Raw genomic sequence first — 15,450 nt, 5'->3', positions numbered from 1 at the left:
TAGGTAACTTGTTTTTCTTTTTCTTTTTTTTTTCTTTTTTTTTAGTTTAAGATACTTTATGCTGCTTAGTGCAGATGTAAATTACACTGTGATGTGTATGCAAGTTAACTCCTGCTCTTCCTATTTCAAACTATGAGTTTTCATATGAGGCTGAAAGTCATTTATTACTAACTATAGATTGTATGGATTCACATAACTACCTCAGCCAGTTAAGCATATTACAGAGTGACCAGTTATTTCAACATTCTGCTGTTTGCAACCTCTAATGTTTCAGGAAAGACCACAATAAGCAAACAAGCAAATTACAAAAAGGTCACATTACTAGAAGTACAATATATTGATTACACTGCATGGGAGTCTAGTATTGCAGGTTGTTGAGAATTGTCATTACAAGTGCTTAAATGATACCACTGGAATCTGTTAAAAAAAAAAAACCAAAAACACAGTGCTGAGGTTAGTATATGGTACAGATGTTATCAGTCCTTAAGAGCCATAACATTATACTAGTACTTTCCCTGCTGTATCTGACCAAAAGAACGTTTCTCATAGCTACAGTTAATTGCACTGCAAGATTTTTACCCAGCCTGAACACACGTACTTTATCACAAAGGGAAAAATAAATAAATCTCTGTGCTTCTGTGCTGCAGTGCTAAAATCTGCAATGCCAAAATTAGGAAGAAGCATGGAGTGGAATCCCAATTCCTGAGTCAGGCAACAAACCACCTCACACACTGCACTGGGAAAGGCAGAGAATAGGCCTCCACATCAAGATCAGGAACAATGAAGATGCTGCTTGAAGGTCGTTTAAGGGAAATGCTGCAGTGGTATCTCTGACATTCTAGGGTCAGGGCTGCAGCAAAACCATTTCCCCCCATCCAGGCTGTACAACCTGAAATTTACTCTTTAAAACAGATAACCTCTTTTAGTTGAATTATCTTTTTATGTGCCTGCATTTATGTTTATGTATATTTGTGTTTTGGAAAGAGAAGAATAAAAGGAAGGGTGTGAGTCAGCTCCTCTCTCCTTCCAACCAACAGCACAGTGAGCAGAACATACTTTCCAATGGAGGCTCAGGGTCAATTCACTGCTAAGCTGGAAGAGAACCAAGCTTGTCCCTTGGCTTCCCTACAATAATCTTTTCCTTTGAAAGCATGTCATTCCAGCAGACTATGTTACAGACTGCAGAGAAATTAAGAAAAAAAAAAATAATAAAGTAAGAGGAGAAGAAAGATAAAATATAAATGCATATATGTGAATTCAGTGCTTTCCTAAACAACTATTCTAGATACTCTTGACATTAAGGACGCTAGTTCTAGGGCACTATCTTCTCCTAAAAATTGGTCAGGTATGTTAATGCAAGCAATCACATTGGAAACTGGGCCAGAAACGTAGATCAATATATATAGTTTAAATAAGAAATACTGGTCAGGACCTTGCCAGGCCCGCTCACTTGCTTTCACATCATCAGAATTTCAAAATGATATGACTACATGGTTTTTATGGCAGACCCTGCTCAGGTTGGATATAAAACCTGTCAACATTTTTTGGCACCTATTCATTTATCCAACTCCTAATGTTTGAAGCTTTTAAGAGTAACTCTGTGACCTATTCAAGCCAACATTTCCAACATAAAATTACTGCAAGGTCTGACAAATATGTTTAGTGGAGAATGGAAGTCTATGGATTTTACTATAGGCTCCACAGTCTGAACTTCTGATGGGAAGTCAATTTGATCAAGCTCAGTCTCATAGGAAAGCACAAAGCAAGCATGTCTTCCCCGGGCTCTGCACAATCCACTGTATGCTCTAAGCAGTAGGCTGTGAGCTCAAGCTCCCCCCCTTTCTCTGGTTCAAGGAAATCTTGAAATGTTTCTTGTGAAGTAGAACAGCTGCAGCAAGAGGGCTGGTAGCCTGATGGTTGAGGGTATGAGCCAAAAAAGAGGAACATATGGGCCGGAACTCTCATACAGTGCAGACGATAGAGAATTTTGATTTTCTAATGCTGAGCCAGTCTCCTACCCACTAGATGGAAGCAGGCACACTAGTTCTCCAACTTTCTTTTCTTTCCTCCTTTAAAAAAAAAGAATTAAAAAAAATCATTATAATCTACTACTTCATTATGTCACAAAGCTCCATCTGGTGAATGTATCACTACCCTTAGTAAAAACTAAATGACCTGAACATGTCTAAAGCCACCAGGGGAACTGTTTCAGGTGGGGCTGCATCAACGTAGGCATGCACCTGTGTTAATTTTACCTCCCAGCATAGCCAAAGTCTGAATATAAGCTACAATATCAAATGAAATAAAGATCCTATGACTTTTCTATTTTCTGCATCCATCGCAATATGTAGTAGGTGCATTTATACATATATACACATATGTGTGTGTGCATGTATATGTATACACACATATTTATATCTCCCATGGAACAAGAACATGGAGCACTATTGGAACAAACTACCCAGAGATGTTGTGGAGTCTCCTTATCTGAAGATATTCCAAACCCACCAGGATGCTTTCCTGTGCAACCTACTCTGGGAAACCATATTTGCAGGAAGATTGGATTAAATCATCTCCAGAGGTCCCTTCCAACTCCTACAATTCGGTGATCACCAAATTAAAATACTGCAAGCAGGTTATCTACAGTAGTAATTTTTGTTCTGTAGATACTTTACAGATGCTCTGAGTCCTGCTTTGGAAAATCTGCAATGTTAGATGAGACAACTGTTTTTTTTTTAACATGGTTCCATATAGCATAAATAAGCCCTTAACCAATTTTGCAATGTTACTACTGCATAGTCATAACAACAGGGAGATGAAAGACTACCAGCTGGGAAAAATGTAAATGTATCCCAGTACATTTGCTTGTTCGAAGATATTTTCCATATTAGGAGTTAAAACATTCCTATTCTGAAGGCAGCAGTGATGCTGAAGTCAATTTGTTTGTGTTTGGTTAAGCACAGAATTTTAATCCCTGAAGAAATGTGTAAGTGGGAAGCTTACTACTGTGCATTTCTAGAAGCTGCAAAGGAAAGCGGGAGGTGAAAGGCATCAGATAAGGAAAGGAGTCAAGGAAGATAGAACTGTCCTTGTGTGCTCTTTCCCCCTTCTAATACACTGGATAATTTGAAACAGATAATGTGATCTCTGATTGTTCAGCCTGTGTTTTTAAAAATGGGATGCTTATACTGAATTTTAAAGACCAAGATTCATTGGTCCTTCAGTGCTGTAGGATCTCTCACTTTACAACACTGTCTAAATAGAAGAGTAAAACATCTTAGCTTGAGAGGCCCTGATGCAGAAGCAGACATTTCCTTAAAATACTTAGAGGCACGGCTTTTCTCCTGATACATGTTTCCATACTTAATAGAAGAAGATGAAGAAATCTGGAAATTTAGGATTATGGCACTGAGTAATGACAGATTGATTTCATGGCCCTGACAGACCTTTTGCAAGAACTTGACTTACAGAACCAAAGCTTCAGATATCGAATATGAAATGGATTATACCCTTTCTATTCCCCTCTGACTTGTCTTCTAGAGGTTAACTTTTACATGGCAGATGTACTCCAAATAATACATAACATATGTACAGGTCTTTCTTTACAGCTTCAAAGTATACAGCTGCAAGCACAACAGGTTGCATATCCAAATACTTTCTGTTGGAAATTACGTATTGCCTGTAAATAGGCAATAGGTTAGGTCTTCTTGCAACTTATTCATTTTTTTTTCCTTCTTTTTCCTCCTTGAAATTCCATTTGTTTGGCTCCCACTAGTTCCCACCTCTCAGCAGACACCTTGGAAGAAGCATGTTATTTGTCCTTCATGCTTTGACAGCAGGTCGTTGTCTCCTTCCTCTTTTTTTTTTTTTTATTTATTATTCATATTTATTTAATATCTCATTAACTTTCAGCTTTTCTGGTTGCATTTTGATCATTTTTATGGTGCCTGAGCAATTTTAATAACAAAAGGGTAAAGACGCTAAGAAGCTTTATTCTCGAGCAGATCTTTAGTCCTCCTGCCACACATCCCAATAAGCATTCACCAGGCTCTAACGTATCTGTGTTCCCTGTCCTATGTCTTTACTCATGGAGATCGGGTCGCTGCTGCTGACAACACAAGTGGGTCCCCTATTCCAAACCTGTTCCTACCCCCGCTCCTTTTCCCTGACTTTCCCACCTCCTTCCGAGGACTCAGTGGGGGCTGTCCTGCCTCCAGCTGCCCCTACACTTGGACGCAGAGATTCTTGACGCACGGAAGGTTTGCAGGCAGCCCCGAGTCCTCCCAACCCCGGCATGCACTGAGAGGCAAAGTCAGAGACGGTGACAGGAGAAATGAATTAATGCGCCTCATCGTGGCGCCAAGTTTCCTTCCCCTCTTTTTTCTCCTAATGAAACCACTAATATATTTATTGTCATGCTTTCTCTCTCGGTGGCATTTTATCTCTTCTAGACTTCTTTGTAATTTTTTGGGCGGACGTTTTCAGGACCAGAATTTCTCTGTTTCTCTCTCTCTCTCTCTCTTCTTTTATTTAATCTGTTTTCCCTCTCCTGTCCCGTTCCACTCCCTACCCTACCCCCTACCCCTAGCTTCCTCCCACCCTCTGCAATCCTCGCCTACCGCATCCACCAGAAAGGCCAAACCTTCATCTTGGGGGCCTGAAACAGCTACGTTGTAACTTGTCTGCAGTCTAATTACATTAATTTGATAAGATCATTGTCGGCAGGATGTCTAATTCACTTGGAAGCGGCAGACGGGGAAAAAAAGCTTTGACCAAATTAGCATGCCGCCGGGACCAGGGGTGCGGGCTGCACCTGGCTTCCCCTATAAATAACCCTCCTTCTCCCCCCCCCCCCTCCCCCGCGCTGACTTCTCCCCCCTTTCTGCCTGCCGCAAAGTTCACCGGCACGCCGGCCGAGAGCAGTGCGGCCTCGGAGTGCGGGATGCATCGGCCGGGCCTCTCCACCCGCTCCCGCCTCCTCCTCCTCCTCCTCCTCTTCCTCCTCCTCTGCCTCGACGCGGTTTCCAAGGATGGGGGGAGCTCCGCATTTCACTCGCACCACCAGAGGTGCAACTGGTCCTTCGCTCGCAGGCATCTGAAACCCGTCCAAATGATGCAGAAACTTTTGTGTGCTTGGCTTCTGTCAGTAAGGCCAGGCACCGATTTTTCCGCTGTGTAATCTCTTTTGTCAGAAGGGTGGGAGGGAAGGGCTGCGGGGGGTGGGGTGGCAGTGGGGGTGGGGAGCAGCCGTTGTGCTTCCACAGAGCGGGTATTGAGAGCATCCCTAGGGAAGTAGCCATGCATGCACATATGTGCTTACCTAGATTTATCTGTGTGTAGATGAGAATGTCAAAATGCACAGCTGTCAGTTTCACCCCTCTCCTCCTCTCCTTAGGGGAGATGCTGTACTCCGTAGGTGCACTGAATTGCTAACAGTGCAGCAATCCCCTCCTCCCTATCCTTTTTTCTTCTCTGATCATCTGAATTTTATATATATATATATATATATGTATGCATATATAATGCAGTAATCCACGCTTCTTCATTATATAGAGAACTCCAACAAGAGACTAAACCCAGCATGAAATACTGTAGATTGCAGGGAAGGAAGAAATGCATTTAAAGCAACGATAAAAATGGCGTGCAGAATAATTACCTCAAATTGCTACTCGCTTGACACCCTGACACTAATTCTGCTCAAGTCATTGGGAAATACAATAAGGCAAAAACACCTACCTTGCCTGCTTGTGCAGGTATGTCCGTGTGGATGGGGGCAACAGGGAACTGGTCTGGAGTGGGGGGATGCTAAACTTCCCATCTTAAAAGGAAATAAATAAATTAAATAATCAGTTTAAAAAGAGCGTCTAAATAGATCGGCAGTTTTTTTACGCCAACATTTTAATGCTTGCCATGTACGTGAATTGATTTTTTTTTTTTTTTCCAGCATTCCCTCAGCAGATGGATTTTTGCCACTGCAGCTCAGCAGAGGGTGTCAGATCTTTCTGAGTGCACCAGGCTGAAACGAGCAGAGCCTCTTAGCAACTCTCCCTCTGCGTGCATGTGAGTGTGTGCGAGAGTGCGACTCGGCAGCAGCGGAAGAAAAAGGAAAGAAGAGCGAGCGAGCGAGGGAGCGAGCGAGGAGGGGAGGCAGCGCGGCCGGCGGGGCGAGGCGCGGCGCGGGCGTGCGGGCGGGCGGGCGTGCGGGCGGGCGGCATCATGGGCAACAGCGCTCCGCAGCGGGGGCAGGCGCCGCGGAACGCCGGGGGCTCGGCGGCCAGCGCCTAGACTGGGGCGCGCTTTCAGCACCGGGGCGCTGGACAGCGCCCGGCGGGCGGCGGGCGAGGAGCGCGGCTCCGCGGCAAGGTCAGTCCGGCGCGGAGCCGCGCACAGCAGCAGCCTCCGCGGGCACCGCTGCGCGCTCCGCCTGCTCCTCTCGACCATGCAGCGGCGGCTGGCGGCAAGCACCGCTCCCGTGCTGGTGAGACAGCCCGGCCCGCAGACCTCCGCTTAGCTGCCCGGGAAGCGTCAGGGAGAGGGATCGAGGAGAAGGAATTTTTTTCCTTCCACTTTTTTTTTTTTTTTTTTTTTTTTTTTGCGTGCCTTGCAGTACGTGCCTGGAGAGTTTGTGGATATAATTATTGACTGGAATCTGGGCTGCTGCAGATGTATGTGGGGGGGGGGGAGAGAGGAGAAAAGAAAGAGTTCCCCCCCCTCTCCACCGACCCTCCCTGCTTCCCCTCCCCACATTTTTTACCCCCTTTGGTGTTGGTTTGGACATTTTGTATTGAATGAACTGGAATTGCTTTCCGTGTGAGAAGGATGGTTGCTGTTACTTTGTGATGAGATCGGGAATGAATTGCTCGGTTTAAAAATGCTGCTTTGGATTCTGTTGCTGGAGACGTCTCTTTGTTTTGCTGCTGGAAACGTTACAGGGGACGTTTGCAAAGAGAAGATCTGTGCCTGCAACGAGATAGAAGGGGATTTGCACGTAGACTGTGAGAAAAAGGGATTTACCAGCCTGCAACATTTCACCGCCCCAACTTCCCAGTTTTACCATTTATTCCTGCATGGAAATTCCCTGACTCGACTTTTCCCTAATGAGTTTGCTAACTTTTACAATGCAGTCAGTTTGCACATGGAAAACAATGGTTTGCATGAGATTGTTCCTGGGGCTTTCCTGGGGCTGCAGCTGGTGAAACGCTTGCACATAAACAACAACAAGATCAAATCATTCAGGAAGCAGACTTTCCTGGGGCTGGACGATCTGGAATACCTCCAGGCAGATTTTAATCTATTGCGGGATATTGACCCAGGAGCATTTAGGGACTTAAACAAACTAGAGGTGCTGATTTTAAATGACAATCTTATCAGTACCTTGCCCCCCAACGTGTTTCAGTATGTGCCGATCACCCACCTCGACCTCCGGGGAAACCGTCTTAAAACCTTGCCTTATGAGGAGGTTCTGGAGCAGATCCCAGGCATTGCTGAAATCCTGCTAGAGGATAACCCCTGGGACTGTACTTGCGATCTGCTGTCATTGAAGGAATGGCTGGAAAACATACCCAAAAATGCTTTGATCGGCAGAGTGATTTGTGAAGCTCCCACTAGGTTGCAGGGCAAAGATTTAAATGAGACCACTGAGCAAGAGCTGTGCAAAAAGAACAGAGTGGATTCTAGTCTAGCTGCTCCCCCTGCTGAAGAAGAAACCTGTGATCCTGGTCCCATTCCAACCCCCTTTAAAATACATGGCAAAGAAGACCCTGCCACACCAGGATCTGGTCCAAACGGAGGTACAAAGATTCCTGTCAACTGGCAAATCAAAACTAGACCCACTGCTGCTGTGTCAACTGTTAGTGTGAAGAGCAAGCAACCAGCTATCTTGTCCTGCCCTCAGATCTGCAGCTGTGATCAGATCCCTGGATCAGGATTAAAGGTTAATTGCAATGACAGGAATGTAAGCAGCCTGGTGGATTTGAAGCCTAAGCCGTCCAATGTGCAGGAGCTGTTTCTGAGAGACAACAAAATACACACCATCAGGAAATCCCACTTTCTGGATTACCGAAAACTTAATTTACTTGATCTGGGAAACAACAACATAGCCACTGTTGAGAACAACACCTTCAAGAACCTCTTTGATCTCCGATGGCTGTACATGGATAGCAACTACTTAGATACCCTCTCTCGGGAAAAATTCACTGGGCTGCAAAACCTGGAGTATCTGAATGTGGAGTTTAATGGGATCCAGCTGATCATGCCCGGCACCTTCAATGCAATGCCCAAACTCAGAGTCCTCATCCTCAACAACAACTTATTGAGGTCTCTCCCAGTTGATGTGTTTGCCGGGGTCTCACTTTCCAAACTCAGCATACACAACAATTATTTCATGTACCTCCCAGTGGCAGGGGTGCTGGACCAGCTCACCTCCATCACCCAGATCGACTTGCACGGCAACCCATGGGACTGTACTTGCCCTATCGTGCCTTTCAAACAGTGGGCGGAAATGCTGCGCCCCAAAGTGATAATGAGTGACCTGAGGTGCGAGTCTCCAGAAGATTTCTTCAAGGAGGATTTTGAGTCCCTCTCCAATGATGTGATTTGCCCTCAGCTAAAAATATTGCCCACCTTAAGTTCTACCAACAAAAACAGCACTGGGGTTGCAGAGACAGGTACTCACTCCAACTCCTACTTGGAGACCAGCCGGGTCTCCATTTCGGTGCTAGTGCCAGGGCTGCTGCTGGTTTTTGTGACCTCTGCTTTCACAGTGGTTGGCATGCTGGTATTCATCCTAAGGAACAGAAAACGGTCCAAGAGGAGGGATGCCAACTCATCTGCATCTGAGATCAACTCCTTGCAGACTGTTTGTGACTCATCCTACTGGCACAACGGGCCCTACAGCACCGATGGGGCCCACAGGGTTTATGACTGTGGTTCCCACTCCCTGTCAGACTGAGGAGGTGGGTGGGGCGGAGGTGGCTGCTGCCCAGGCTGACCCTGCGCTATCCCAGTGATGGAGAGGCAAATGCCAGCAGGGACGGCTCTGCACCTCAGCTACCTTTTGTGAGAAATGAAAAACACTTGCGCACTCCCCTGCGGCCCCCAGAGCAAGAGCCTTGCTCAGTACGTGTGGGGGGAGCCCGGCGGAGGGGCACGTCTCCCTACCAAGCGCTGCCGGGACGGCAATGGACGAGCAAGGACCTGCTTCCTTTGGCTCCAGCAGGGCAAACCATGGCTCTTGATTTTATTGGGCTTTTGTTCTGTTGTGTTGGGGGTTGTTTTGCTTTTTTGCCCTCTTCCCTTTTGGATGGACCCCTCCCTCCCTTGAGAGGCCAGGAAGATGAGGGGGACGTAGGAAAGGCTGCTGTCAGCCTCCTCCTGACAAAACAGGAGTAGAAAGTTGCACGAAGGCATGAATGTAATGTAAATAAATGACTGACTCTGAAACAGACAAATGAAAAAAAAAAAAAAAAAAAAAAAGAAAATTAAAAAAAAAACAACTGCTGCATGGCTCGCATGGATACAACGCACCCCAGGGACGCTCCAGCCTGCGACTGGAAGCAGCGTCTAGTTCACACCATCATCCCTCTTACCTGATAAGTCCCTTCGTATCAAACCTTCTATATAAGAAATACAGTATAATAATAAAAGTGCCATTTCACCTTTTTTTTTTTTTTGGTGTGTGATCAATAGGCAGTAGAGATCGTACTTTTACTGTGGGGGAAAAAAAAAACAACAAAAAAAACCCAACATGTAAAGGTTTTATTTAAGACATAGTTGCATGAATATTCTCATTTGATTTTTTTTTTTTCTTGATGTGGGAATGGCTTTTCTTGGGAGATGTTTTCTTTCTCAGTGGTGATTTTTAGTTCTTTTTGTGGGAGGGGTATGGAGGGAGGGGAGGCTTTGGCTTTGTTTTCTCTCTCTTCCTTTTCAGTATACATATTCAGTACTGCCTTTCCATTTGAATGTAAAAATTAGTACCCTTGATTTCTATTATGGTAATAGTGTAAACATTAAAAAAAAAAAAAAATCAAGGCAGTTAAGCATGACCAATTAATGTCACTCTAGTACTTAGGCTGCAGAGTTTAATGGTAGAAAAATCTGTGCTGTTGTAAATCTTACTATAACTTGAGGAAATTAGAACTGAGGAAGCAAGTGAAACTTACTAATTCTACTTGAGGTTTTATAATGGCATATTTTTTCAGTATTAAAGTGAAAATGTTTTCAACTCTGGGTCCTTACCATTTTTCCAGCATCAGTTCTTGCAAGTGGGTTATTTGGGTTTAGGGGATAGAGGTTCCTTTCAGTGATATGTGTTTCTTCCTCCATCTCTCCACTTCCAGCCCCCCTGCTTTCCTCTCTCCCTCTCTTCCTCTTTCTCATTCATTCACGTGCAGCGTCACAAACAGTCTTCCCCAATGTAAATAACACACACAGGTTTCTTGTCTCCCTTACTCCCTCCCACCCTAACCCTCTTTCCTCTCTCTCTCGTAATGCGGCAGTGAATCCCTTTATTAATACTGTGAATCTCTCACTGCTGCTGCTGCTGCTGCTGCCACTGCCTCTGCTGCACACACTGCAGATGTATTAGGGATGTTAGTGGGAATTTGATTTAATTGACTCTGCCTACCTCGGTCTCATTAAGCCAGAGCTGGATTTCACTGGTCAGCACTTCAGGCCCTCACACAGCTTGCTGGACTGCCAGTGAGATGAGGCTGCTGTGGGCGGCTGGATTCCAGCTGCTGCTGGAGGTGGGAAAGCTAATTAGCGAAAGGACTTTCCCATCCCTGCTCTAGGTTTCTGAACCTTTAATATTAGATGCTGAAATAAACAAAGCATAGGACTGCAGTTAGACTTCAGGCAGCTTGCACTTGATCCTATTCCGATATGGGAAAGTGCTCCAAAACCCAGTAATATCTGTAAAGGAGAAAGCCCTTGCAAATCATTTTTAACTCAGAGCTCAAGTCCCGGTGGAGATATGGAGAATTTCAGTCACGTTGCTTCTGGCTTTCTCCAGGCAGAGAATCCTTTTAAAGAGTAAAACACCATAAGGGACTTGCTAAACTTCAAATACTAATTCGGTTTGCTTTATAGAAAATGCCCACCTTTGGGATATGCAATAAGAAAAAAGACATGCATACAGAGACATTGCAATTGATACACTCTTGAAAATGAGGCAAAAGCCTGATCCCAGGTGTTCATGAAGTATTAAATGTGAGAAGATCATTCTTCCAGGATCCTTTATCATTATGGAAAATTCTGCATTCTGCTAGAAAATACCTTGGTGTTTGATTATGCAGCTCTGGAAACATACTGTCCTGTTTAATTATATAAACCATTCTAATTTCAAGGACCCTTCTTTGTTTCCCCCTGCTTCTTTTCTGCACTGATTTTCTGCCAGGACATTCTATGTAAGACAAAGTGATGGCAGTAGAGTCACTAGTTTGCCATTGTGCTTCCCTCCTACATGCTTGAGAAGAAAAGGAAAATGCGTTCACCCAAGAATCAGTATTTCTATCATTACGAGGCCATCTGCTTTAACTTAAGCATAGCCCAAATACATTTAAGAATATGTCAGTACACTACTAGACTAACATTTATGTCTTGCTTGCCTTCCCCATGCCACTGCAGTGAGAAAATTGAAGAACAGAGCAGTCAGAATACACCTCATGCTAAAAATTGTTGTTATGTTAGGTTGATTCCTATGGAAGTTAAAAGAGATAGTAAATTAAAGATGCCAAATCATTGGCTGAGGCAAGTCGTACACACACTGAAGAGACTATAATACTAAATACATGTGATTATGGTTTTTCCATCAGTGGGATGTAGCATAAACTTGTGACTTTTGTCTCCCACTTTCTTTAAAGAACTATTTCATTGGCACAAGTACATAGAAATGTCAAGTCAGCTGGGGAACTGAAGGTATGCATTTACGCATGCTTCTAGGTTGAGGGTTGGAAGAAACAACAAAATAACCCCTTTTATTTCTGTGACATGCTCTGATTTTAACACTCACATGATTCATTCTTCCATCTCTCAGACACTTGCCCTTAAGATAAATAGATCATCTAAATCTCTGATACTGTATCATGATCAGGTTTGAATTATGATATTTATCTTATTTGTCTGATTGACATTTCAAGGTCATTTTATCAAAACAAAGCACCCAACTAAACAGAAAAATAAACTTAAAATAAACTTAAGAATCATAACATATATATCATAACAACAATAAAATTAAGAATCATAACACATACCACATTAAGTCACTTCTTACCTCTTCTTTTGTAACAGTAAAGAGATTTTTTTTTTTTTTTTTTTTTTGGCTTATAAAAGGGCATTTGTGAAAACAAACAAAAATCAAAACAAAAAAAATCAAATAGAATATTTCATTTAGTTATTAAAAACAACATAACAGAACACCTTGTTTTTTTCTGAAAACAATCTAAGAATAGCCTAGACTTTAAACTGTTGCCATAGAAATATATTCCTGTATGCATTGTAGCCCCTTGCATGCCATTGCAAGAAGACTAAATGGAATTTTAGACACAAACTGATAAAATTTTAAATCAATACCAATAGGTAATACATACTGTTTTGAGAAAAGCCTGCTGATGAATTTGCACAGGGAGACATAATATCTTATTTTATTTAAATTATTGATTCTATCATGATATTTTTTAACTTTGTTGCAGTTGCACTGAACGTTTAACATGCTTGTAAACTAGGATGATGCAAACTGAAGAAGTATTTTTGACGGATCAGACTTTATCTGATAGAGAAGAAAAGGCTCTATGTAGCCTTTATTCAGGTAGAGAAGTCATTAAATTCAAAAGGTGAACATTTCACAATTTCTTAAGCTGGTGGCAAAAGTCACTAGGGGAACATTAGGGCAGCAAGAAACCACAGTCTCTAGCCTCCATTACCTATGGAATGTTTCCTGGGTCTCCCAAATATAAAAGCTTCTTCCCAGTGACAGTTAGCTCTTAGTAAAGAGGCAAACTCTTTTCCTGTTTTGTATTTTTTTTTTCCAGCATCTTGCCAGTTGCAAAGAAAATCTAAGCAGGATTTTGTGCAATAATTCAGTGTAGTTCTTTGTTGCATTTTAATCAGTCAAAATAGTTTTCACTATATTTTTATTCAATTGTTGGCCAGAGGGGGCAGTCTTTGATGATTAGGAACATCAGCAATTTTTTTTCTTTTCTTTTTTTTTTTTTTTTTAAGAAAAGTTTAGACAATTTATTTGACTGCAAGTTATTTCATGTGTTTGTGTAGTTCAGATTTACAGGATTGTGTGTTTTGTGGCACAATAATTTCAGTGCAATGGGTAGGACTTTTGAGCTGGTTGATGTATGAATACCTCTTTTCTTGGGATTTGGGAACAAATCAGAAAGTGAAGAATTCATGGTTTGTATTCGTAAGTTACCATTGCCCTAAATTACCTAGATATTTATATAATGTTTAAAATGCTCTGACCTGTATTATCAGTATGGAGATGACTGATGAAAATTACAGGAATCTTCTTTGTTTTCCTCACTTTTTCCCAGACATAGGAATATTAGTATCAGAGAAAATGTAGACTAAAAATTCTGCAAGTACTCTGTTTTATTACATTCTATTTATTATGATTATGTCTATCAGTGGTAGTTTAATGCGTAAACTTGTAACATATGATATTTGAGATAATTGTCTGATACTTTCAGAAAAAGTTGTCATATTATCTCATGTTTGGGGAAATATAAATGAAATTAATCAGTATTACTTCTCCAAGATTAATTATTGCGTCAATTGATATATTATCTGCTGAGTGGTTTCATTTATTCAGTAGTTTCTGAATTAGTTTCTGTTTATACTTCTTAAATACATCCTTCAGTTTTGTGACAGTGGAGCAAAGTCAGTAGAAATTCACCTGAAGAAACAGCATTTTCCTATATGGACCACTTGAAAGTTGACTGTAAGTTCACAATAAATGGAAGAATAGAGAGAAATAACTCATTTCAGAAATAGTGATTTGCCTCTAAGAGAACAAGTGCTTTAAGTGCCATTGTTTTCGCATTATTAGTGGGATAAAGTGTTATACCATTTGAATCAAAAAACATTGGTGGTGCCAGAAGTTTTTCTCCAACTTCCTCCTTTCCCATTATATAGTAATATTGATTCTCCTCAAAAGTTTCCAACTGAGTCACCATTAAAAAAAATAAAAATCTTAGCTGTTGATGTATTTTGTTGAAGTCATGACTGTTCAAACACACTGCTCAAGCTTAGGTCTCAAAGCAGATATGTCTAAGCATGTGTTGTCATGCTTAGTTTATATTATTGTTTCATTCCTGAATCATTTGGAAGTGAAGAGTTTAGCAAACAAAATGTGTTAAGGTATTACTAGGGGAAAAATAAAAAGAATGGGAAAATATCTACGTTTTCCTTTGAATGAGAGTTTAGGTTGTAAAGGACGGCTGGGCAGTTGTAGTGAAATCTATGCAAAACTGTGAGAAAGGTAGTGCAAATGAGTTACAAAGAAATTGAGAAGCAATATAGTCTGGTAGAAAAAAAAATAGGGAATGTTATTTGTTTTGTAGATTGCTTTATGACTTATAGTGTAGGTGGTATTTATCTCACCTTGTCTGATATGCTTCACTGAGTTGCCTACGTATAAATCAGTAGTTTCCCTCAGAGGTCATGGAGTACCTTAGACATGTGCGTGAGGCTGGTAGATACAACATAAGGCCTTGGGCTGATTCATATATTTCTGGAGTGGCAACTGAATCCTGGGTGGGGTATATTGGAGCATATAAAATAGGAGTAGCCACTCGTGGGAAGAAATGAGCTGAGCTGAGCTGAGCTGTGGAGGTATACTGAGAGACTCATGACTTGGTTCATTTGGCTCACATAAGTCATTTGAAATACTTCAGTAGTTGATCTTTCTGCATGTTTCTGAAAGAAAAGACTCAAGGTTTGTAGAAGACAATCAACTGTTGACCACAAAAGACAATTTAAAGTATCATCAAAAGCCCTATGAATGGGCAAAGCAGTTACATTCTAAAAACAGTAATTAAGTTATACTCATCTGCACTGTAGATGACTAAATGAATGTTTGAATTAAATAAAATACAAAATTACTAAATACATATCACAAAATCAATACAAAATTAATGATATCAGAGATGGTTAGTATGTTTATTTTTTTCATGTTATCACTTAAATTTATAGAGTATTAATTGGATCAATTGTACTCCACATCTATTTTCTTATTTTCCATGAGAATAACCTTGCAGAGAAACACCTGGGGTTCCTGGTAGATGAAAAACTTAACATGAGCCAGCAGTGTGCTCTTGCAGCTTGGAAAGTGAATGGTTTCCTGGGCTCCATCAGAAGAAGGGTGGCCAGCAGGGACAGGGAGGTGATTGCCCCTTTCTACTCTACCCTCATGAGGGCCCATCTGGAGTACTGTGTCCA

General features: G+C 41.9%; 1 protein-coding gene across 1 annotated transcript; it reads left to right on the top strand.

Moving 5' to 3' along the window:
• Positions 1–6,871: 6,871 nt before the first annotated feature.
• On the top strand, positions 6,872–8,950 carry SLITRK1 (SLIT and NTRK like family member 1; the record flags this gene model as incomplete). Its single annotated transcript, XM_079549416.1, has 1 exon — positions 6,872–8,950. One exon carries the CDS (start codon positions 6,872–6,874, stop codon positions 8,948–8,950), a length of 2,079 nt encoding a protein of 692 aa, XP_079405542.1.
• Between the last annotated feature and the right edge of the window lie 6,500 nt (positions 8,951–15,450).

The sequence above is a fragment of the Tetrao urogallus genome (assembly GCF_951394365.1).
Source record: "Tetrao urogallus genome assembly, chromosome: 1".
NCBI lineage: Eukaryota > Metazoa > Chordata > Aves > Galliformes > Phasianidae > Tetrao > Tetrao urogallus.
Note: the sequence above shows the minus strand (reverse complement) of the source record. Positions and strands in the feature narration are given on the sequence as shown.